The sequence below is a fragment of the Schizosaccharomyces cryophilus genome, assembly GCF_000004155.1.
Source record: "Schizosaccharomyces cryophilus OY26 unplaced genomic scaffold supercont4.2, whole genome shotgun sequence".
Classification (NCBI taxonomy): Eukaryota; Fungi; Ascomycota; class Schizosaccharomycetes; order Schizosaccharomycetales; family Schizosaccharomycetaceae; genus Schizosaccharomyces; species Schizosaccharomyces cryophilus.
Genome location: NW_013185625.1, coordinates 936225 through 957833, shown reverse-complemented (window position 1 = coordinate 957833; position 21609 = coordinate 936225). Strand labels below are relative to the sequence as shown.

The 21609-nt window shown below is 37.3% G+C and overlaps 11 protein-coding genes across 11 annotated transcripts; 6 read left to right on the top strand and 5 right to left on the bottom strand.

The window, feature by feature from the left end:
* Positions 1-11: 11 nt before the first annotated feature.
* On the bottom strand, positions 12-2974 carry SPOG_01977 (transcriptional corepressor Tup11). The gene is made up of 3 exons (XM_013167081.1): positions 2300-2974; positions 2092-2176; positions 12-1887 (listed from the first exon to the last, which is right to left on the bottom strand). Exons 1-3 carry the CDS (start codon positions 2421-2423, stop codon positions 279-281), a joined length of 1818 nt encoding a protein of 605 aa, XP_013022535.1. The 5' UTR covers positions 2424-2974; the 3' UTR covers positions 12-278.
* A 96-nt stretch (positions 2975-3070) lies between these two features.
* On the top strand, positions 3071-5004 carry SPOG_01976 (uncharacterized protein). Its single transcript, XM_013167080.1, has 5 exons — positions 3071-4049; positions 4167-4224; positions 4286-4375; positions 4429-4465; positions 4520-5004. Exons 1-5 carry the CDS (start codon positions 3977-3979, stop codon positions 4556-4558), a joined length of 297 nt encoding a protein of 98 aa, XP_013022534.1. The 5' UTR covers positions 3071-3976; the 3' UTR covers positions 4559-5004.
* A 107-nt stretch (positions 5005-5111) lies between these two features.
* On the top strand, positions 5112-6358 carry SPOG_01975 (Rad6). Its single transcript, XM_013167079.1, has 5 exons — positions 5112-5345; positions 5403-5467; positions 5608-5728; positions 5800-5903; positions 5956-6358. The coding sequence occupies exons 1-5, from the start codon at positions 5304-5306 to the stop codon at positions 6077-6079; spliced, it is 456 nt and encodes a 151-aa protein (XP_013022533.1). The 5' UTR covers positions 5112-5303; the 3' UTR covers positions 6080-6358.
* SPOG_01974 (U3 snoRNP-associated protein Lcp5) lies at positions 6214-7605 on the bottom strand. Its single transcript, XM_013167078.1, has one exon. The coding sequence runs from the start codon at positions 7527-7529 to the stop codon at positions 6537-6539; it is 993 nt and encodes a 330-aa protein (XP_013022532.1). The 5' UTR covers positions 7530-7605; the 3' UTR covers positions 6214-6536.
* A 96-nt stretch (positions 7606-7701) lies between these two features.
* On the bottom strand, positions 7702-9421 carry SPOG_01973 (pig-V). Its single transcript, XM_013167077.1, has 3 exons — positions 9350-9421; positions 9218-9298; positions 7702-9176 (listed from the first exon to the last, which is right to left on the bottom strand). The coding sequence occupies exons 2-3, from the start codon at positions 9235-9237 to the stop codon at positions 7847-7849; spliced, it is 1350 nt and encodes a 449-aa protein (XP_013022531.1). The 5' UTR covers positions 9238-9298; positions 9350-9421; the 3' UTR covers positions 7702-7846.
* Positions 9422-9533: 112 nt separating this feature from the next.
* Positions 9534-10954, bottom strand: SPOG_01972 (neuronal calcium sensor Ncs1-like protein). The gene is made up of 4 exons (XM_013167076.1): positions 10790-10954; positions 10706-10738; positions 10262-10605; positions 9534-10212 (listed from the first exon to the last, which is right to left on the bottom strand). The coding sequence occupies exons 1-4, from the start codon at positions 10851-10853 to the stop codon at positions 10081-10083; spliced, it is 573 nt and encodes a 190-aa protein (XP_013022530.1). The 5' UTR covers positions 10854-10954; the 3' UTR covers positions 9534-10080.
* A 523-nt stretch (positions 10955-11477) lies between these two features.
* SPOG_01971 (tRNA pseudouridylate synthase) lies at positions 11478-12876 on the top strand (the record flags this gene model as incomplete). Its single annotated transcript, XM_013167075.1, has 2 exons — positions 11478-11521; positions 11616-12876. 2 exons carry the CDS (start codon positions 11478-11480, stop codon positions 12874-12876), a joined length of 1305 nt encoding a protein of 434 aa, XP_013022529.1.
* A 492-nt stretch (positions 12877-13368) lies between these two features.
* SPOG_01970 (XP-G family nuclease) lies at positions 13369-14805 on the top strand (the record flags this gene model as incomplete). The annotated part of the gene is made up of 2 exons (XM_013167074.1): positions 13369-13511; positions 13569-14805. The coding sequence occupies 2 exons, from the start codon at positions 13369-13371 to the stop codon at positions 14803-14805; spliced, it is 1380 nt and encodes a 459-aa protein (XP_013022528.1).
* Positions 14806-14817: 12 nt separating this feature from the next.
* On the bottom strand, positions 14818-16572 carry SPOG_01969 (Sad1 interacting factor 3). The gene is made up of 3 exons (XM_013167073.1): positions 15764-16572; positions 15062-15723; positions 14818-15019 (listed from the first exon to the last, which is right to left on the bottom strand). The coding sequence occupies exons 1-3, from the start codon at positions 16497-16499 to the stop codon at positions 14981-14983; spliced, it is 1437 nt and encodes a 478-aa protein (XP_013022527.1). The 5' UTR covers positions 16500-16572; the 3' UTR covers positions 14818-14980.
* A 567-nt stretch (positions 16573-17139) lies between these two features.
* SPOG_01968 (WD repeat protein Pfs2) lies at positions 17140-19261 on the top strand. The gene has a single exon (XM_013167072.1). It carries the CDS (start codon positions 17484-17486, stop codon positions 19020-19022), a length of 1539 nt encoding a protein of 512 aa, XP_013022526.1. The 5' UTR covers positions 17140-17483; the 3' UTR covers positions 19023-19261.
* SPOG_01967 (poly(A) polymerase Cid14) lies at positions 19188-21556 on the top strand. The gene has a single exon (XM_013167071.1). It carries the CDS (start codon positions 19414-19416, stop codon positions 21469-21471), a length of 2058 nt encoding a protein of 685 aa, XP_013022525.1. The 5' UTR covers positions 19188-19413; the 3' UTR covers positions 21472-21556.
* Positions 21557-21609: the final 53 nt, after the last annotated feature.

Here is a 21609-nt window from a genome sequence, read left to right as displayed (position 1 = left end):
AGGATACGAAAGGAATTTCATGTAAGCGTAATCAAACCAAAAATTATATACATTGCTAGCTGACTAGTTACAAAAGAGTATTAAACAGAACCGTTGCATAATACAGACTTGATTCCAAACCTATTACCATATTTTCTTTGGTGATCAGTTGTACCTTTGATTGTTTTCATTTTTTAAAGGGCATTTTCCATCATTTTTCTAGACTTAAAAGTAGACAAAGCGTCTATTTTCAAGTAATTTTAAATCAACATAAAATATTACAACAGTGCACGCTGTTTTTATGGACTAGCGGGGTCGACTGACCAAATACGGGCTCGTAAATCACCACTTCCGGAAGCAAACTGCTTGCCATCAGGACTAAAACTAACAGAGATAACAGAGTTTTTGTGGCCTTGACATGTTAGATACGATTGGCCTGTTTGTAAATCCCAGAATTGTATGCTCCTATCTTTGGAGCCGCTAAGGGCCCAACGATTGTCTGGCGAAACGGCAACGGAAAGGACGAAATCAGAATGACCATAGTAAGTAGCTTTACAAACACCCTCTGGTTTAATGGCAGAAAGACCAACAGACTGAGCGAATTGTAATTCCCAGACTTTAATTGTTTTATCAAGGCTTCCACTGACCAAAATTTTACTGTCTGGAGAGAATGCAATGGAGTAGACACTCTCTTTATGACCTTCAAGTCTCTCTACTAAAGTTCCGGACACGGACCAAACACGAATAATTTGGTCTAAACTGCCAACCGCAATGTATTGATCGTTTGGAGAAATAGCAATCGCTGTAACACCATTTTCAATCTCAAGCTTTAGAATACATTGACCAGTTTCCACATCCCATAACCGAGCGGTATGATCACCACTTCCGGAAACGATAAAACGACCATTATGGCTAAAGTCAAGTGAATAGATATCCTGTTCATGACCAGAAAAAAGAAAACGAACTTTCTGTGTGTTAAGGTCCCATAACTTAATTTGACGATCTTCGGTACCAGTAACTAAGTAATTTCCATCAGGACTGAAAGCAATAGTACGAACGTACAAATCACGAGATTGGTCTGGAGAATCCTCGTTGAGAGTAAAAAGTCTTTGACCCGTATGAACATCAAAAATATTTGTAGCACGGTTACAACCAGTAGCTAAGTACTTTCCGTTATGACTAAACTTGGTGCAGCAAACAACACTAGGGTGCTCAAGGGTATGAATGAGATTGATATTGAATAATCTTCGGCAAGCTGGATTATAAGTGACATACCAGCTGGGTGATTGAGACTTTTTCTGTGTATAAGCAGAAGGTTGTCCTACATCTCTGGCATGGGCCTCATGTTCTTGGTATGCTTGTCTACTGGTATATTGACTTATGCTATTTGCGGCGTTGGGGATTTCTTGTGTCTGAAGTTGAGAAGATTGTTGCTGTTGCTGTTGCTTTTGCTGCTGCTCAGGATTTGCAACATAATAACCAGGTAAGCTAGCTACCTGTGTATTTCCCGGAACAGCTGCATGAGGAGGAATTGATGTACCGGCATAGGAAATAGGAGACACGTAAACCGAAGGTTCTGAGATATTCGTTACATTATTACCAAGGACCGTTTGCTGTCCAGGATGCGTAATATTTTGGTGTTCACCAGTAGCCGCCGCAACGGGAGCATTGGATGAAGAATCATGAACTGGATTGGAAAGAAAACCAGGTTGCTGGGCGGAAGGAAAAGGTTGCATAGAAGGTATTTTAGTAGCATCAACGGTATTGAGTGGTTTTGAGGATGTAGAGGGTTGAGAAGGCTTAACGTCTTTGTTAATACGTTCATTGAAAGAGGGCTTCGTTGAATTGAAAGCATCTACTCCTAAAGCATCCAGCTCGTGTTTGATCGCATTAGCCTCCCTTTCATAACTGCGCAATGTTAGTAATGGGCAAAGAAGCTAAACATTAAACAAAAACAAATGATAATAATAATAAAAAAAAAAAAAAAAGAAAAGATTGGAATCAACTTTTAATACATTCGACAAAATTGTATGAGATAATTCCACTGAATATGGTATACAATGCGCAAAAATATAGCAAAGAGAGCAAGTGTAACCGTCGATGACTACTTACGTTTCGCGTATAGCTTTTTGCTTTTCAATCATTTCGTCCAGACTTTTACGAAAATCCTCAATATCTTGAATTTGGGATTGAATCACTAAGTAAGAGTTAGTGCATAGCTCTAAAAGCGGTATTTGTTTCTGTTAATTCTCATCCGCTGTGAGAAGGGAAGGATAGCAAAATAAGAGTTGATAGAAAAGAACCAATTGCTTCAACATACTTGAAGTTTCATAATCATTAGCACGACTTTCTGTATTTGGCGCGTTTTTATGCAGGAGATCGTATTCCGACTTTAAAGCATCCAATATCTCTTGCACATTTTTGCTTTTGTCCATGGAAACCATAATTGACACAGAAGGTCAATATTGAAAAGTAAATAAACAAAAGAATTCCTCAAAGAATGTGAAAACGAATTGAATGGTATTTCAACCCGTATAACTGCGTCGTTGCTGAAAGTAACGGAGTCCTATAGTTAATTGCAGATAACGAGACAAATTAGAGTTCCTTAAGTTTGATACCAATCTGGTACGCAGGAAACGAAATTGTAAACAAAGATCTATAAAAAACAGAGAAATAGCATGAGAAAGCATCGGAGGGCATTTGTTATATTTGAGCAAATTTTGAATTATTTTCGAAAAGATAGTGCAGTAGGAAATTCCTTTATTTTCATTTAACAGAGCCTTTTCATTAATTTTTTATTTGGATTGACAGAGTTTATAGTAGAAACATAACTTCGCTCTCATCAAAAAAGAACCGGATTTCATTGCAAACTGTTGGAAAAGTATGCATTTATTGATAAAACGTTTTAAGAAATTGCGATTAGCACCTTTGGGCTGATTGATTTTAGAACTCCTTTACAATGAAATACAAATTCTCAAGGATGTTGCGATTTTGCTATATATAGATGTTTATACTCCGACTGTGAATGAAAGACAAGACAATTCAGAGATGTTGTATTATCCTTTATTAAGCGAAACCTTAATTGAATAAGTGCGCATTGTTTATTGCAAAAAACTGAGCGACAAAACATTTTCTATGAAACAATTTCGCTTTTCATACTAGTAGTTTCGTTTTTGCAATCAACTTATTCCCCTTTCACTACTTCCTTAATGGGCTCGTGTCCCGACAGCCTATTCGATTCTTCTTGGATCGTACAATGAGGATTGTTATTCCCTGTCACTAGAAAGAATTCTATGGAATATGAATAGAATTGAATGGGTTATCGAAGTACAATACTTATTGCAAAGTTATGGCTTGAATTGAAATATATTCACTAATAATTATTAGTACTGTTCTCTGAATAAACTAGCTAAAGATGTATAAGCAGGTTTACTTGTTGAACCACTGAATGCTGAATCATTTAGTTCAGTTATACAATTTACAAAACTTTCGTCCCACTTCTCTTAAGATCATCTATTTTCTATTGCACTTTCTTTGCTTTATTTCGTTGTATCAGCAACATACTCAATTGTATTATGCTTATAATATAATACTAATTTTAGGAGTTTCTCTGGCATTCTCGAGAGTTTTCTTTTTTTTATGACTTTTCAAAGATATTTGAAAAGTAATCATCCAAAAAATTCCTCCAAAAGGCAAACTCTATCACCTTGTGGGCTATTCTGAACTTGGATTTGGCACTATTGATGTCTTTTCTTTAGGACTCCAATGCAGGTTGTCTCTCACCAGCAAACGATGCAACTATTTATAAATAGCTTATTCATTAGAACATATATACAACTAAGAAAAAAGCCCTTTCCATCTTATACACTCCTCTATTCTTGTATGACTAGGAAGTAACGAAAGCTCATATACGAGTAACATCTCGCCAGTAGAACCAGAAAGCTTCAAACAAGCAGCACTTGCTAGATTCGTGTGAGACAGAATTAACAACAGAAAAATGGCACCTGCTGATCCAAAGAGAGCTGATTTAGTAGTTCCCTACAAAGCGATTCCCAGAGCTGAAGATGATGGTAAGACAGCAACACTACCTTTTATATCCGCGAATCTCTAAAGCCATGAAGGGGTTTTTTTTTGGATATTTCAGTTTCTTTTATCTTTATTCATTTGCTTACATGTTCCATTTCTAGTCGGATTAACTACAGTTAGCACTTTTGTTTGTATGGCTGCTTTGTTTTTACGAATCAAGTACGAACATCCATAAAAGCTATTTGTTATTATCTATTCAATTTACTAATTCTATTCAAAGATTTATCGCTTGGGCTGCTTTTATCCTAGCTGCATCGAATTTGCTCAATTCTACCTCTGCACCAAACGCTTCTCCCATGTCCATGGCCTTGTATGTTTGCTGATTCACTCTTCTGGTATGCTTTAAGTTCTAACCTTATCTAGCATGGGTATTGCCTCTTTGGTTTCCACATATCTTCCTGTAAGTATTGTTCTTTATAATGCTTGAACATATCTTTGATTCTAACCGCCCTAGATGTTTTTAAACACACCTCAGTCGCCCAACCCTCAATAATTCCATCAGTGTGCTTTTTTTCCCAAGAAAAAAAGGTAACAAGCGTAGAACCCTTCTATGCTCGGTTCTTGTTTTATTTTCTCAATGTGACCAGGGTATAATATTCTCTTCAATATATACACTCGATATATGTTATTCCATTTAGTCAATCATAATTTCTTTAGGACCTTACACCTTCAACTACATGAAGGCAAACCTTTTGAACGATGCAAAAATGGAACACATACTGCCAAATCTGAAGATTTTTCTTTTTCTTCGTCCATCATTTCTTCTTCCTATGAGTGTGATTCTTACAATTCATTTTGCAATCAAATGTCTATCGCATACAATAGTCCATTGATGATGAATTGCCTTAACGGCCTACCCATACTACTACCAGTCAAGAACGCAAGGGATGAACTGTAGGTAAATTTCAAGTACAAGTAACGCTTAAGACATGATCATGGCACATTGCTTCATTCTTTCTAGTCAACCTACATTATATTGTAAATTCCCTACGACATTCATCTCTTGTGAAAATAACGAGGTACAGTGTGGTACAGCGTACTTTCATTAGGTTCTGTGCGCTTTGTTATCTTTAAATTCATAAAATAAGAGTGTTCGTGGATGTTAGTAATTTTGCCTTTTTCCAACACCATTTGAAAGATATCCATCGCATTTTAGTTGGTTCATTATTACATTCTCTTTTTCTTAACGTAATTTATATCACAGCCTGTTATAGGTTTTTTTTTATTTGTAGAGAAAAATGTCTACTACAGCCAGAAGACGTCTCATGAGAGACTTCAAGGTAACGCGAGCATAATTAAGAAACATAGCAGGAATAATTAACAAATTCTTTCTCTAGAGAATGCAACAAGACCCTCCTGCTGGTGTTTCCGCATCTCCCGTTTCAGATAACGTTATGCTTTGGTAAGTAAATTCTTAATTCCGAAACAAAGGCATGTTTGGCTCCTTTTCGAGTGAACGGTGACTCGCGCAATGCCTTCTATGAAACGAGGGAATCTCCGTGGTATTATTTCATGGTAGTTCAATACTAACAGTTTGAACAGGAACGCAGTAATTATCGGGCCTGCAGATACTCCTTTTGAAGACGGAACTTTTAAACTGGTTTTATCTTTTGATGAACAGTATCCGAATAAGCCTCCTTTGGTAAAATTTGTTTCAACAATGGTACGTTTTTCCTAAGCTTTTCTTCTGAAATATCGTTACTCCTGCGCTCCTGCTCTAACTATCTTTTTTAGTTTCATCCGAACGTTTATGCGAATGGCGAGCTCTGTTTGGATATCCTACAAAATCGATGGTCTCCGACGTATGATGTTGCCGCCATTCTGACGTCCATCCAAAGGTATGCCTTGTCAATCTTCAGAGTTATATAACAGTTAAAATTAACTTATTAGTTTACTGAATGATCCAAATAATGCTTCTCCGGCGAACGCCGAAGCAGCGCAGCTTCACCGTGAAAATAAGAAAGAATACATACGTCGCGTTCGGAAAACTGTGGAAGACTCTTGGGAGAGCTAACTCAAGAATTCCCTTTCCTTGATGCGTTTCCTTTAACTTAGAATATGACTTAAAGACATTATCCTCGTTTCCTTCTACTAGATTATTGTTACCTCATAATTTTGGAATTTCGCTGCTAAATTATTATTATATATTCGATGAATCATATTATTTAGAGGTAAATTGGTCGCAGGTAGTTTTCTCATTAAATATGTTTATTTTTCAAATGGCTTGTTTACGCACAGCATTAGATACCATGGAGCAAAGAGTAGGAATACATCTTTTTGAATAGTTAAACCCATATTTCATTGATTTATTATTGTACAAAGGACCCAGAGGTCATTCATTCATCTAACAGAATTGAAGTTGAAAAAAGTGTTGCATACCCATATTATATGCTACTTTCCTTTTTAATTTCTCATCCAGTTGACCCAATTAATCCAATAATCCCAATTTTTAGTCCAAAACTCTTACGCAGTTATCTACGTTTAAGGGCCTTTCTACGCTTACGATAAGCGTCACCCATATGGCTTTCACTGGATCCAGATTTGCCTTCTGAAGCATCTGACATAGCACGCTTATTTGCACGAGAAGAAAGGTCCAATTTACGAGATGCAAATGCATCACTATTAAAGCTACGATCCAACAAGGACCAGTCTTCACCGCCGAAACCGGGTTTCTTTGGTTTCTTAACAGTTTTGAGCTCTTTCTTGGATAACCTTGGAAGACGAGTGTAATTGCTCTCTTCGTATTCTGCACGCTCACGCATCTTCTCCAATTGCCTTTCATCGGCATGAATGACTCGGCCACCGCGTTCCAAGTTAGAACCAACACTTGGCATACTCTGAGGTAGAGATGATAAATCAGACGAAACAAATTCATCGACAAGTTGATTAGGTCGACGTCTGGGTCTTTTTTCATCGTCCATTGTGACAGCACGAATTCTTGGGGGTCGATATACACCATCCTTCTTGGATTCATCCTCTTCCTCGGACGTGACTTCTTCTGAGGAAGCTTCTTTTCTGTTGCTTTTTCTGTTTTGTTCATTAGCAACAGGTGCCTCTTCTTCATCGCCTTCAAGTCCAACGAGATTTGGCTTATAATGAAGCTTAAGGCTATCAGTGTCTTCTTGATCAATGCCACCATCCAATCCAGCAGTGCCTAAAGATTCCAATTCTTCCTTCCGTTCAGCAGCACGAAGGAGTTTATCTAACGAATACTGGATACGATTTTCCAAAGGCCGGACCTTCTCAATTTCAAGTCGCAAACGAACAAGCTTCTCTATGACATTCTGAAATTCTAGATAGCTTTTCCCTTCTAATTTTACTAAAATCAAAAAAGCGAGCTTTTGAACGTAGGAAAGAAGCAACTGAGTTTTCAAAGATACCAAAGAAACACCTTCAGATGTAGACTTTAAGTTCTTTGGTAAACTGTCAAGGGCAGACAGCAAACTCTTGTTAATAACGTCCATTTATATGGATTCTATATGAATGAACGGGTTCTTTTATTGTTCTTTTTGAGAATTGTACAGAAATAGGTAAAATGAGAGTTCGTCTGTGTCCTAATTTTTGTAGGCAATCCTCTAAATAAAGAAGTGGTGCGTACTCTTTAATCAAACTAGTGAATTACAACGCTATATGGTATTTTGGAAACAATGGAGAATGCTTTATTTAAGAAAGCCTATGGATTATTACAATCGTATAGAGCGTAATATTGAGATTAGTTATACTTTCATTTTGAAGTATTTTTTCCTTTAGCTAACAATTATTATTTTCATGAATAGAGGAATTATGCTGGCGGTAAAAAAGAACCATACAACCCTGCTTGTATGAGAGTATAAAGAACCCATGAGAAGAATATAATCTTTGTAAGTTTTTGAACATGCAAGGATTTCCTTTGTAACTGAGCATGAGCCAAAGTCCAATATAAGAGGGGAAAAGAGGAAGAAAGTCGATTTAGTACTTGAGTATGCATTTGAAATAGTCCTAGGTATAGATAAAAAAGACTGAGTATGAATAGGTATCGCATCGTTGTATCCTTGCTTGCGGTTGAAAGAGAGTACCATAACGAAAAAATAAGAGGGATGACAGTGATACAAGCTAGAAAAAAATTGGGTATATTGTTGGGTGTCCAATATCTGAGAAAACCAACATCCCAATACTTTCTTTGGATTATAGGATATATTAATGGTAAATAAGATAAACACCAGGAAGCACGAGGGCAAAACGTCTTATAAGCTTGGAATTGACCATAAAAAAAAGGAAAAGCAATCCCTATGCATCTGCAACCATTCATGAAGGCAATCTTAAAAAATTTGGAAAACTCAATTTTCCGTTTCACGAGAGAAAGACAAATCTCTACTGTAGGCAATACAAATAATAAAGACCAGAAAAGACCATTACTTCGGAAAAGCGTAGAGAGGGACCAAAAACCCGCCGCCAGTGTCTGTCGTTTTTGTACGTAACACAAGAGCCCGAGAAAACTACATGCGGCAAATGCAGATTCTGCATACCCAACTGACATAAAAATTCCAGCGGGCGAGAACAGGTAAAAAACGACGGAAAGGACTGACATTTGTTTATCGGAGAATACAGCATTAGTGGTATAATAAAAAGCCAGAGCCGCAATGGCATGTAATCCAATAGCTAAAAAACATGCAGTTAACCCAAGTATAATTACATCCTGTGATCCAAAGCAAACAGATCGAATCAAAGCACTCCAAACGTCTGAAAATGCCCATTGTTGCTCAAATAATCGCTTTTGTAATGACATATCCACAAAGTATATTGCGTCCCAGCGGGTCCAAGCTTCAAAAAATCTCTTTAATAGGGGGACTTGTATATGAGAGGCATGCTGACTTAAGTAAAGGGCTGCCGTGTGGTCAAATACTGATAAACCTGAGGTTATAATGGCAATCCCTAAATAAGAAACTGTGCTTAGGACAAACAATAGGACACACGTCTTCTTTGAGTTTATATCGAATAGATTAGGGATTTTCTTGTTTGAGGATTTCTTCGACTTTTCTTCTTCGCCTTTGTTCTCGGAGTTTCTCAAGTTCGTCATGGATTTCCTCTTTCTCAGTAGGAATTGATCGGTCATCGTTTTTCCAGAAGTTTGCCTGTGATGATTAGACATTTATTTCAGTTAAACAGTTCATACATGCTCAATGTTTTTTTCATAATATCTAGGATGTCCAATATAGTACATTGTCGCTAATGGGAGCGCACAATATAATGAAAACTAATAGAATAAATATTAATATATTTAAACAAAACCTTTTAAGATACTTACCTTGACTAGTTCGAGGTTTACACGAACCATAGGAGTAAAGGTACAATAATAGTGTTGATTGTGGAAATGCAGTTATATGAAACCGGGAGCAACAAACAAGAAGTCCCTTTTTTTGTTTCGTTTATTCTTTTCACATCAAGGTTTTATGATTTTTTTTGAACTTACTAGCTAAGTATAGCTTTAATTGGGCTTGCTTACTTACTTACCTAGTTAAGTTACTGGATTTTGGTAAAATACCTTTCTTCTTTTTAAAGTACAAATATGAGATATATAATCAATAAAGTACTGAAGATTAGTATATTCAGTAGATTTATGAATCCCTAATCTTTACTTTATAGCTCTAGCAAAGTCATAAAAGCATATATTTCAATAAGAACAGTCGTCCTCGTTAGAATGCATTTGTTTATAGAAACTGGAAACGTGATTCGACATTCAATGTTTAAAAGAGAGTCGGCTCAATAAAGTGTTTTTCGCAACTGAGGAATACAGTCCATGCCATGTCAGCAAAGTTAAAATGGTGGCTGATGAGCAGGATGAAACTAAAGCAATTCGGACATGAATTTGAAGCCTTAGTGCTGAAAAAAAAATCCAGAAATATCAACAAACAATGAAAAAGTATGTAAGCGCATAATAGACTAAACTGGTAACGTCGGTTGTAAAAAGGAAATTTGAATCTGCATTTGAAAACATAAATGGCATAGATACCGATTCCGAGGTAATCCTTGTTGGGTTTAGACTAAACCATCATACAAGGAAAGAGCAGAAACGATGGTAGGATCTTTCTTCGACCCTTCACGAAATTCGTCCAAGGTTAATTGGCCATCTTTGTTTTTGTCCATCATACTGAAAATCTTATTAACGCGCTAAAGACATGGTTAGTCTCAACCTTTCGCTTTCACAATGAATGCGTACCTTTTCAGGAGTATCTTCGTCTTCAGGAAGCTTGACCATGCTACCAACCATCTTATAAATGGCATCAACAATTTGAAGCATTTCATTATATGAAATGAGTCCATTGTTGTCCAGGTCATATAGTTGGAATGCCCATACCAACTTGTCATCCAGAGCACCTCTAGAAGTGACACTTAAAGCGCATATGAATTCCTTAAAGTCAATCGTTCCATTTTTATCGGTATCAAAGACATTAAATACGTATTCAGCAAATGCTGTGGGATCACCAAAAGGGAAAAACTGCTTGTAGATTTTCTGGAATTCTTCTTTATTTAAATGACCAGAAGGACAGTCTTTGAAGAATCCTAGAACAAGGGTTAATTTCTTGTCCAAAAACCGAAAACAAAGAGAAAAAATGTGTTCAAGCAGGAATCACCAAGAACAAACTCGTCAGTGAAAGCATACCTTTATACCATTGCTGTAGCTCCTTCTTATCAACTGCAAATAGTTAGACTTGTGAACTTGAGAATTATGAAAGCTACTACATACACCTCGTGGAGCGAACCAATTCTTGAAGTTGATCTTGCGATAATTTAGATTGAGATTTTCCCATATTATGTTAAATCCGGTAAAGATGAAAGATATTAAAAGAAAAAAAAAACAGCAAATCAAAGGAAAAAATTATAATAACAGCCACTAATACCAGAGGCGTAGACAACAATGGGTTTGGTAAAAAGCATTATATAAGATGAGGATTCGGTAATATTACTATAGCAAGCAGTTATAAAATCTTCTAAACAGGGCATCTATATAAAACAGCAAGATGAATGGTTTTAATAACAAGTTTTAGGTCAATTTACTTTCTGAGTCGGACGTCTTTATAGAATGGACATTGAAGAGGGAATTTTCCCTTTTTTTCGATTGGAATGCGAGATAAATCAATCAAGTAAAGATTCGCTTTCAATTGCTCAATTGTAAAAAAATTAGCGCTACACATTTGACAGCCAATTTCCAGAATGACAATAGAAATGCTTCACTGATCCTTCGAATGGTACAACATCAGTTGCTCAATAAGATACCATCACTATATAAAAAATCATTATGAATTTCAATCTCTAAGAAAGAAAATCCCAAAACTTTGGACATGATTTTCCCATTAACAAGTTCAAACAGCTCAAAAATGTTTTTATATTATCGACTTCTTAGAATGATATTTTATTAAAGTATCATATTAACGATGGTGGATACGATTACCAAGATTTCACCCAATATTATACCTCCGTTTATCCTTCTTTTGACTTTGATTTGTTATTCATTTCTCAAAGTGGTTTCTAACAGAATTTGCTTTTGCTGAGTGAAATGCCTAGTTCACAAGATTGCCTCCCATGCCGCTGCTGACTTCCACCACCATTCGAGGAATCCGACTTTTAAGTTCTTTACGCCCAAAAGGAATGTACAAGCGTCCAAAGAGGGATCCTTTGGAAAACTGTGAATATGTATACCATGGAGATGGCTTAAGACGCGTTCCTCCCTATTTTTACGAATACATAACTTTTGCAAAACTGCGATGGTATGGAAAAACTCTTCTTGAAGTGTTTAATAAAGAGTTTCGAGATCGTGAACCAGGATATTATGAAAAGGCCATTCGCAATGGCCAAGTGAGTGTCAATCATAAAGTTGGAAATGTGGATACCATCATCAACAATGGTTACATAGTCTCACATCACGCTCATCGTCATGAACCCCCTGTTTCTGATCAGCCAGTCCGTATTGTTCATGAAGATGAGAAATATGTTGTGATAGATAAGCCTGCTGGGGTTCCAGTTCATCCTACAGGTCGTTACAACCACAATACCGTTCTTCACATTTTGATGAAAGAAAATAAATGTCCTTTTCTTTATCCTTGCAACCGGCTTGACCGTTTGACATCCGGGTTAATGTTTTTTTCCAAAACTCCAAAGGCCGCGGAAGAGATGCGCGTCTACATGATTAGTAAGGCTTTGAAGAAAGAGTACATCGCTCGAGTTATTGGTGAATTTCCTGCTGATAGAGAAATTACATGCGATGCTCGTCTGCTTACGGTTGCTCCTACTCTCGGACTAAACCGAGTGCATCCAGATGGAAAAGAAGCTGTTACTGTGTTTCGTAGAATTGCTTTTGATGGAAATACCTCTCTTGTTCACTGCAAGCCTTTAACTGGAAGGACGCATCAACTTCGTGTTCACTTACAATACCTGGGCCATCCCATTGCAAATGACCCAATTTATGCGAATAAACGAGTTTGGGGCTCCTCTCTTGGGAAAAATGGAGATGGTGATAATACTTCTGTAATTATGCGTCTTTCTGAAATCGGCAAAACGGAGACGGCTTCTCCTTTGTTACAGTATGAATGGTATACGAACGAGACACAAGAAGAAGCCAAAGCTCGTAGGGATAAGCGAATTGGTGAACTCCTGACTGGCGAGCATTGTCCGGTTTGTGGAACTCCCTTGTATACCGACCCAAGTCCAGAGGAGCTTGGGATTTGGCTTCATGCTTTGCGCTACGAGAGCGATGAATGGTCGTATAAAACGGAATATCCTGGATGGGCCCTGAAAGTAAAGGACCGGGATTCGGCTGCCTCTCCTTTACCCTAATCGTTGTCAATTTTTTTACAATCTTTGAAATTTACCTCCTGTACATTAGTAATTTAGCACTATTTTAGATTTTTTTGTGCAAAAGAGACAGTTACTGTCATGGGTTATGGAATAAAATAGTTTTGTTTCTTAAGTTTGTTTTTTGTTTTTTTTTTTGTAAGAAATGTCTCTCTTACTTTCAACCTTGTAGACGGTCTCACAGGTTTTGCTCATGACTCGAGTTCACTATGAAACACTCATTTTAATCTGTACATACGCATAAGCGGTCCATAATTATGAATCTAGCATAAATAAAAAAAAAGGAAAGAACAATCCTTCATAAGGAAAAAGAGACTTATAGTCATCAACCTTTCTCTTCCCAACTCGTTACTTCATGATCAAGTAACTAACACACCATGCGCAGTTTGCGATTTGGAAAAAACGAACTTGGCAAGTTTCGGGATGTTGCTATTTTTGTCTTGATTTAGATTTCTCTTTCTAATGTGAATTGGGATGGGTGTACAAGGTTTGCTACCACTGCTTCGGAGAATTGCTCCTGAAAGTATTCAATCAATTGCAGTAAGCGCGTTTTCAAACTTATGTCCAGTCGTTGCCATTGACGGAACATTACTACTTATGAGGAACTTTCGGTCACAGTCTACAGCTTTAAACTACAGCTACAATCATGTTGACTGGGCATTCAAACTTTCTAGGTATTGTCGAAGACAAAAAATAACGCCAATTGTTGTATTTGATAATCCAATTCCGAATGAATTTAAAGCACAAGAACACGAAAAAAGGAGATTAACACGAGCAAATCTTTTGAAAGACCGTGATAATATCCTTAAACGCGAATTGATTCAAAATAATCTCGAATTAGTTTTGCTCAGTCAGGCAAGCCCATGTACCGTTTCTAATTCTGAGATGCTTCTTTATTCTATGGATAACTTGCTTGAAGAGTTGAGTATAGAAGAATCATATATTACTATACCATCGAAGCAGAAAGATTTAGAATCCACCCAAAAGCTCCCGGATGACCAAAACCCTTCGTCGGATCTCATAGACAAAAAAGAGAAAAAGAAGAAATTAGAAAAGATTGATGAACTATATAATCAATTGATGAGTGTACTTAGCGATTTCGGCCCTTGTTCGGACGTTAAAGCGTACCTTGAAACAGTGAGGCCACGTATTGATTTACAAGACTTGAGATTGTGTATCCGATATTTATTTGGAAAACTTGATCTAGTTTCTTTGCGGGATTATAGACTTAAAACAAAGGCAGAATTGGAAAAATACGACCGTCGGCTTTACTCCCCAACTAGACAACATTTCGAGGAGTTATTTGAATTGTTAAAAATTCTTAATATCCCGGTGACTTATGCTCCTGTGGCGGTTGAAGCTGAAGCATTTGCTTCTGCTATATATAAAAAGAATTTGGCTGCTGTAGTTGCTACTCAGGATACGGATACATTGGCATTGGGTGCTCCTATGGTAACAAATTTTTTAGATAACTCAGAATTGTTTTACCGATTTTTTACCTATTTGAACCCTTTGCGAATTTGCAATAATCTAAAAATTTCCCATAGACAATTTCAAACCTATTGTCTAATGTGTGGAACTGATTTTTCTACTCGAATTCCACAAATTGGCCCAGTACGTGCTCTAGAGCTCGTTCAGAAGCATAAAGATATTTCAGCTGTTTTAAATGATTTGTCGCTTTCCAACAAATATAATGTACCAGAAGACTATGAGAAAAAAATGCATATCGCCCTAAAACGGTTCACTAATTTACCAAGCAAAAACGAGTTATTTCAGTTTATTAACGCTAATCCAAAAAGCTTTCTACAAATCTCCGACTCTTACTATTTGGAACTAGAGAGTCAAGCATTAAAGCTCTTTAATTTAGAGTCCGATTATGTTCAGCGAAATGTTCATGAGTACTATTTTTAAAACTTTTTTTATGGCAAGATATATTTAGAATGGATTTGAGAGGGGCAGTTTTGAGTTACCTATGTTTATCGAAATAGAAGAAATAATGAACCATTTATTCTAATCGTAAAGAAACCGAAAGACCTAACTAGAGTTTTACCCCATTGAAATTAAAAACAACTAATAATTAATAAGTTTAGCTTTTTGCTATTTTTAAACGGAGTATAACCTCAAACTGCCAATGTTAATAGTGTTTCATATCGCCAGAAGAACATACCATAAAAATAATCATGAAAAAAGTGATAAGAATAATGATAATCCACGTTATGGAATTCATTTTTCTGTCTGCACTTGATTTTCCAAAAATATCAAGCATGTCAAATATAACCTTACAGCGCTTATTTAACACACTTGTCCGAGGCCCGATTTCTAAATATTCTCTAAAAGCTGTGTATAACGGTAGCAGCAAGGGTTCGGAATCCCATAAAAATTCTGGCGTATCCAAGACATTACTGATTAAATTTACATCCACACGTAACTGAAATAAATGTCCACTCATTCGAATAACCTCGGCTCTGGAGAGCCCCAAATGACCATATAAAGCAAGCTTTTTTGGGAAAACAAGGGCCGAGTTCATTGTCACGTCTGTCCTAAGTTCAAACCTAGAAAGCTTGACGGATTGTGCTAGAGCATGAGACATTACAAGTTTCATTTTGATATCGGCAGAAGGAATATGAATCATATCGTTGTAAATACGGGGGCGTTTGGTATGTGGAGCATAATGAAAATGTAAATCTTCGACCTCACATTCTTCCTCGGCCAAAGGTTTAATCATCAGCGAGTTTTCACCACCAGCAAAAGTTAAATCTGCTAAAATATCTTTTTCTTGGCCTAGAGAGAAATTCCAAAACACTATGACACCATAGGAAAAAACAAAAACTAGAAGTAGGTTAGTAGATATTAAAACTATACAACATACTTTCTGAGATGCGGTACATTTGAGCAATTGAACTTGCCGGCTGAGAGGAAGTGGAATTGGATTCGTCATTAAACTGTAGCTGTGATTGATCAGAAGAGGTAGAAGGAGAATCTTCTTGCTCCGTTGGCGGTGGAGGACCACTGGCAATTCGACAGGATTCTGATCTTCCATACACCAATGGTAAATGATAGACAGCGTACAGGGTTTCATCATACTTTTTTGGTCTGACCTTGTGATATGTTCTTAGGAAATGTTTTACCTTTGGTAATTGAAAGGCATCACATATAGAGTAAGCGGTAGCTCGTGGAAATCCCAATTCCTCTCTTTTGTCTTTGGAAAGGTTTTCCGACTTAATCATGTTATACGAACTCAAAGGCACCATATCTTCATAGACACTAGGATCTTCTTCAAACGAATTGACGGCATGGTCCTCAGGTAAAAGTACCAACTTTTGCGATGTCTTTGTCGTTCGTTGAGGAATATGAGAACTTGCGTCCACATGACGGTTCTTTAGTATCCAACCCAATGGATGGTCTATTTTTTGAGCATTTTGTCTTCTTTGAAATAAATCTCGGGCTGACGATACTCGATGATTTCCGAACCCAGGAGGACTATGTCGTTGCGGTGTCAAACGAGAGTATTCAGAGTTTACTGAAGGAGCAATGTGAACAGGAGTTGATAGCTTCGTATTAATTGTCCTCTTTGGAGGCAACGTAGGCCGTTGTTTATTCGACATTACTGTCTCTGCAAAAAATGAAGTTTGTTCTGTACAATGCCCTCTATGGCTAATTGCTTTCGAGTGTACAAGCTATAATAATATTATGTTAATTTGGATCAGCATATTGTCTTATGCAGTATATATATTTCCACCGTTTAATTTACTGCCTTCTATATCACTAAAAGGTAAACAAACGTTTTTGGTGAAGAAAAACTTGAATTCTTCTTGTCAGAAGGTTTTAAGTACTGAAAATATGAAGTAAATTAAAAAAATAAATGAATGAGAATAAACCGAAAAGATTTCCGAATGAGCAAATCCTTTTTGCCAAAAGTCTTCTTCAAAACATGCACTTTCATACAGTCTCAAACGTTTTCACGCGTTTTCAATTTCAAGCGGACATAAATATAATAACAGTAAATACATTGTTTATTCGTTTCATCTTACGTGTTGTGATCGCCGTTTCTGGTTTTATGAAAATGTAAATACATATGTAACTAAACTAATAACGAAGCATTCCTTTTGGGGTTCGCTTTGATTTAAATAAAAAGAAGGCAAGTAAAATATTTTTTTCATTAAACAAAAGAATATCTTAATGACCTGTATACATTGAATCATTTCTTGGTAGCCTTTTCTATTTACTGTGCCAACGCGAACCATACTGACCATTCATGAAAGAACGAAGTTGCTACTTGAGGGTCTGGCAAGTTTCTTCAACTGGCCTTTAGTATTCTTCTAAATTTTTCCAAAAATAAAAGAGAAAAACACTTTTTCAAGCTGATTACTCTTACACTTAATTTATTTTTAGACAACCTCAATTCATCGTGTACGCATCACCACTTCTACTATAATAGTGGAGGGCGTTTCGGACTTTCTTCGAATTCATTTCAATTTAATAGAAAAAATTACTTTGCATTATTAAAGAAAGGTAATAGAAACATCAAAGTTCGTTGATTCTCTCTTTTATTGACTTTTCAAAAACAACGTTTGGTTTTAACAGTTAAAATGGAGCGCGCCGAAAATGCTAGAATTATTCAAAAGCCTATGACAAGAAGAACCGTTGACTACGGCTCTAATCTTTCCCAGTATGTTGTCAACAGGTATCTTCGAAGCAACATCTATCACGTTCACGTCCCCAGGCCCAATCCCAACCATATTCTTAATTTATATCCTCCATATGAATATGAATACAATTACTCTAACTCTCTTTGTACAAAGTATATTCATACGTCTGCGAATAAAGCACGGCATGTAATTAATGTTGTGAGGTGGACACCGGATGGCAGAAGACTTTTGACTGGTTCTTCCACAGGAGAATTCACCTTGTGGAATGGTCTCACATTTAATTTTGAGCTCATCAACCAAAGTCATGATTATGCAGTTCGATGCGCTGAATGGAGCTCAGATGGCCGTTGGCTCATTTCTGGTGACGGAGGCGGTATCATCAAGTACTTTGAACCAAATTTGAATAATGTCAAGATTCTTCAAGCTCATGAAATGGAAATTCGAGATGTAGCTTTCTCACCGAATGATAGCAAATTTGTTACTGCTAGTGATGATGGTTCTCTGAAAATTTGGAACTTTCAGATGAGCACTGAAGAACAAAAACTGACCGGGCATGGTTGGGATGTCAAAACAGTAGACTGGCATCCTTCTAAGGGCCTTTTGGCTTCTGGTTCCAAAGACAACTTAGTAAAATTTTGGGATCCTCGTACTGCTTCCTGTCTTGCTACATTACATGGACATAAAAACACGATCATGCAGGCAAGCTTTCAAAACGGCTTTGGAAACAATTATCTTGCTACTGTTTCAAGAGATAGCACTTGTCGAATTTTTGATTTACGAGTAATGAAAGATATCCGAGTTTTGCGTGGCCATGAAAAAGATATTAATTGTATTACATGGCATCCTGTCCATAGTAACCTACTTACTACTGGGGGCTCTGATGGAAGCGTCAACCATTATAGCTTAGACGAGCCTCCCGTTTATTCCCAACAAAAATATCACGATAAACACCCTAACACCACACTTTCATCTTCTTCTCATTTGTTGTACCCTACTGCTGAAATTCCTTATGCTCACGAGCTCGGTATATGGAGTATGCAATATCACCCGCTAGGTCATTTACTTTGTACTGGATCCAATGATAAGACTACACGATTTTGGTCAAGGTCTCGGCCAGATGATGAAGAGTCGTTCTTGGACCGCCATCATTTGGGCGAGGAACAATCCGAAGCTGTAATCGGAAAGAGACGTGCCGTTGCTGAAGAAGAAGATGCCTACGAGCCTGATGAAACTTCACCAGTGGAGAGTTTGTCGAACACCAACAAACCATATTCTCCTATGCCTACGTTGCCAGGTTTAGGGAACGCATCTGGATTTGCTCCTTCAGTGGCCGCTGCCGCATCTTCAGCGAATCCGCAAATTCCTGGAATGATGCATGCTTCTGCTCATGATTACGGAAATCCCACTCCATCTTCTGCCTCATTTATTCCTGGAATAGGCTCTCGCCCTCAGGATCCTTATTCACAGTCCTATCGTTAAACCCTACTATCTTCTGAGAATCTACAAAGAAAAGTCGCTACTCTTAAGCTAATGGTTTTACATCAGGAAACGTCTTTCCTAAATCCCTTTACTTTCTCTCCGACTCGGAATGAATGTGAAACGATCATTTTTTTTTTCACTAGAATCAACGCTTTCCTTTTTGTGCTTTTTTTGCTTTTCATAGTACTTTTGTTGTTTAACGCAGAATAACGCGGAATACAGAAACTGCCCTAGTAAGAATCTGAGAATTGTGCAACAAAATCACCACAAAATTTTAAAAAGTCCTATGTGGTCATTGTATAAGGATTGACTCACAAATTTGTGGATTTGTACAAACAAGGGACTGTTTCTAAATTAAGTTAATTCGTGATAACTCCCTTTGTCTTGGGAAATGGCCAAAAAAAGTACATTCTCCAAAGCAAATAAGGCTAATAAAATAAAAAAGGATTCAAAGATCGCTGAACGAGAACCTTTGCTAAGAAGAATATTTAAAAAAAACGATAAGAATCGGACCAGATTTAAGAAAAATGACGGGAAAAAAAAATTAGAATACCCTGACGAATTAGAAGTGAACAATAACTTTAGCCTTTTGGAACAGGAACAGGAGGATATTAAAAGAGAAAATGCGGTGTCTGAGCGATCTGAACATCAAAGCAATACCAGTGATTCCTCAAAGCCATCAATGAACCATCCAGGACGAGTCGATCCTTTAGAAACCTTAGAAAAGTTAGATCTTCCGGAAGAAGCAATTAAAAGAGGAGCACCATCAATTTTGCTAGGTTTAAATAAGCTAGATGGGAAGACTGAAAAGCAAGCACCAGAACCAAAAAATGCTGTGGAAGAGAATGCAGATTATATCGGTTTTGATTGGGATAGTGAAGAAGACGAGAGTGGTTCTTCGAAAAAGGAAGCCAATGCTGCAGAAGGTAATGACATACCTCGCTTTATGCAAAACAATGGTCGGTTTTTCCATGAGGCTGGTAAACAAGATGAGAGTACAGGCAGAAAGAGAAAGCGTATGGCGTACGAAATTGATCCTAGCTCTTGTCCTTGGCATAGGCCTTACAAAGTAGATACTGAGGTGTCTCGCCTTTTGCATCAGGATATCACTCAATTCGTTGACTATATCACGCCGACGCCGGAGGAGCACGCTGTCCGGAAGTCTTTAATTTCACGGATAAATAGCGCAGTTTTGAAAAAATGGCCAGATGTTTCCGTTTATGTATTTGGCAGTTTTGAAACACGACTCTATCTTCCTACCTCTGATCTTGATATGGTAATCATGTCCTCAGATTACCATTACCGTGGAACCAAAAAAGACATGTATATTTTGGCCCATCATCTGAGAAAATGTAAAGTGGCTACAGAAATACAAGTCATTACTACTGCTAATGTACCTATTATCAAATTTGTGGATCCAATAACAAGAATCCATGTCGATGTATCTTTCAATCAAGCGGGTGGGCTCAAGACTTGCTTGGTAGTCAACGGTTTTTTGAAGAAATTTCCTGCCCTTCGCCCTCTTGTAATTATCATAAAACATTACCTAAACATGCGTGCTTTGAATGAAGTATTTTTGGGTGGTCTTAGCAGTTATGCTATCGTTTGTTTAGTAGCCTCGTTTCTTCAACTTCATCCGAGATTAAGTACTGGCTCTATTCGCGAAGAAGATAATTATGGCGTTTTACTTTTAGAGCTTCTGGAGCTTTACGGTAAGCGCTTCCATTATGATGCTGTCGGTATCGCCGTTCATAATGGTGGATTTTATTTTTCTAAGAAAAAGCAAGGGTGGCTAAGACCAAACCAACCCTACCTGTTATCTATTATGGATCCTGTTGAATTTACTAATGATGTATCGAAGTCTAGTCGAGGACTGCTACGTGTAAAAGCCACCCTGGGTAATGGGTTTGATTTATTAACAAACGAACTGTTTACACTTGCTTCTAGGATAGAGCGAGAGGGTGCGCGTAAAGTAAGCGATTTTCCTAGTATCTTAGGCTGTATCATATCAGTCGATGAAGGTGTCCGTAAACATAGAATTCATATGTTGAACTGTTTCAACGAACATCCTGTTTCGTTGGAGCCGATGGTCGATGTTGAACAACTTTCCAGTATTGATGTTGATAACGTTCCTACGGATAATGTGGATTTACAGTTTGTCGAAGATGAATCTGATTCAGATGAGGTAGAACAGGAGACTGATGAATTAATAAAAAAAAAGGGGTTAAGCAGCAGTGAAGAGGTTGACCAGAACAAGCGACTGTCGGATGCTCCGGTAACATCTGCTGACTCTTTAAAAGATCCTCGTGTTAACGCAAAAGATTTATTTAATATCGACGAAGACAGTTCGGAAGGGAGCGACAAAAACAAGGATGAGCGTACATACGACTTGCAAAGATCTGATGAAGAAGAGTCACGCGCGACAAAAGTGAGAAAGAAAACTCGGTGAGTGTTGGTATAAATGAAAAAAAAACTATTGCGCTTTAGGTTAAGAAAATTGGTTTTTTTTTTGGGGATAGACGTTACTTAATGAGATTCTAATGTTCGTCTAAAGGAAGTGTAAATATTTCATTAGCTCGTAAACCTC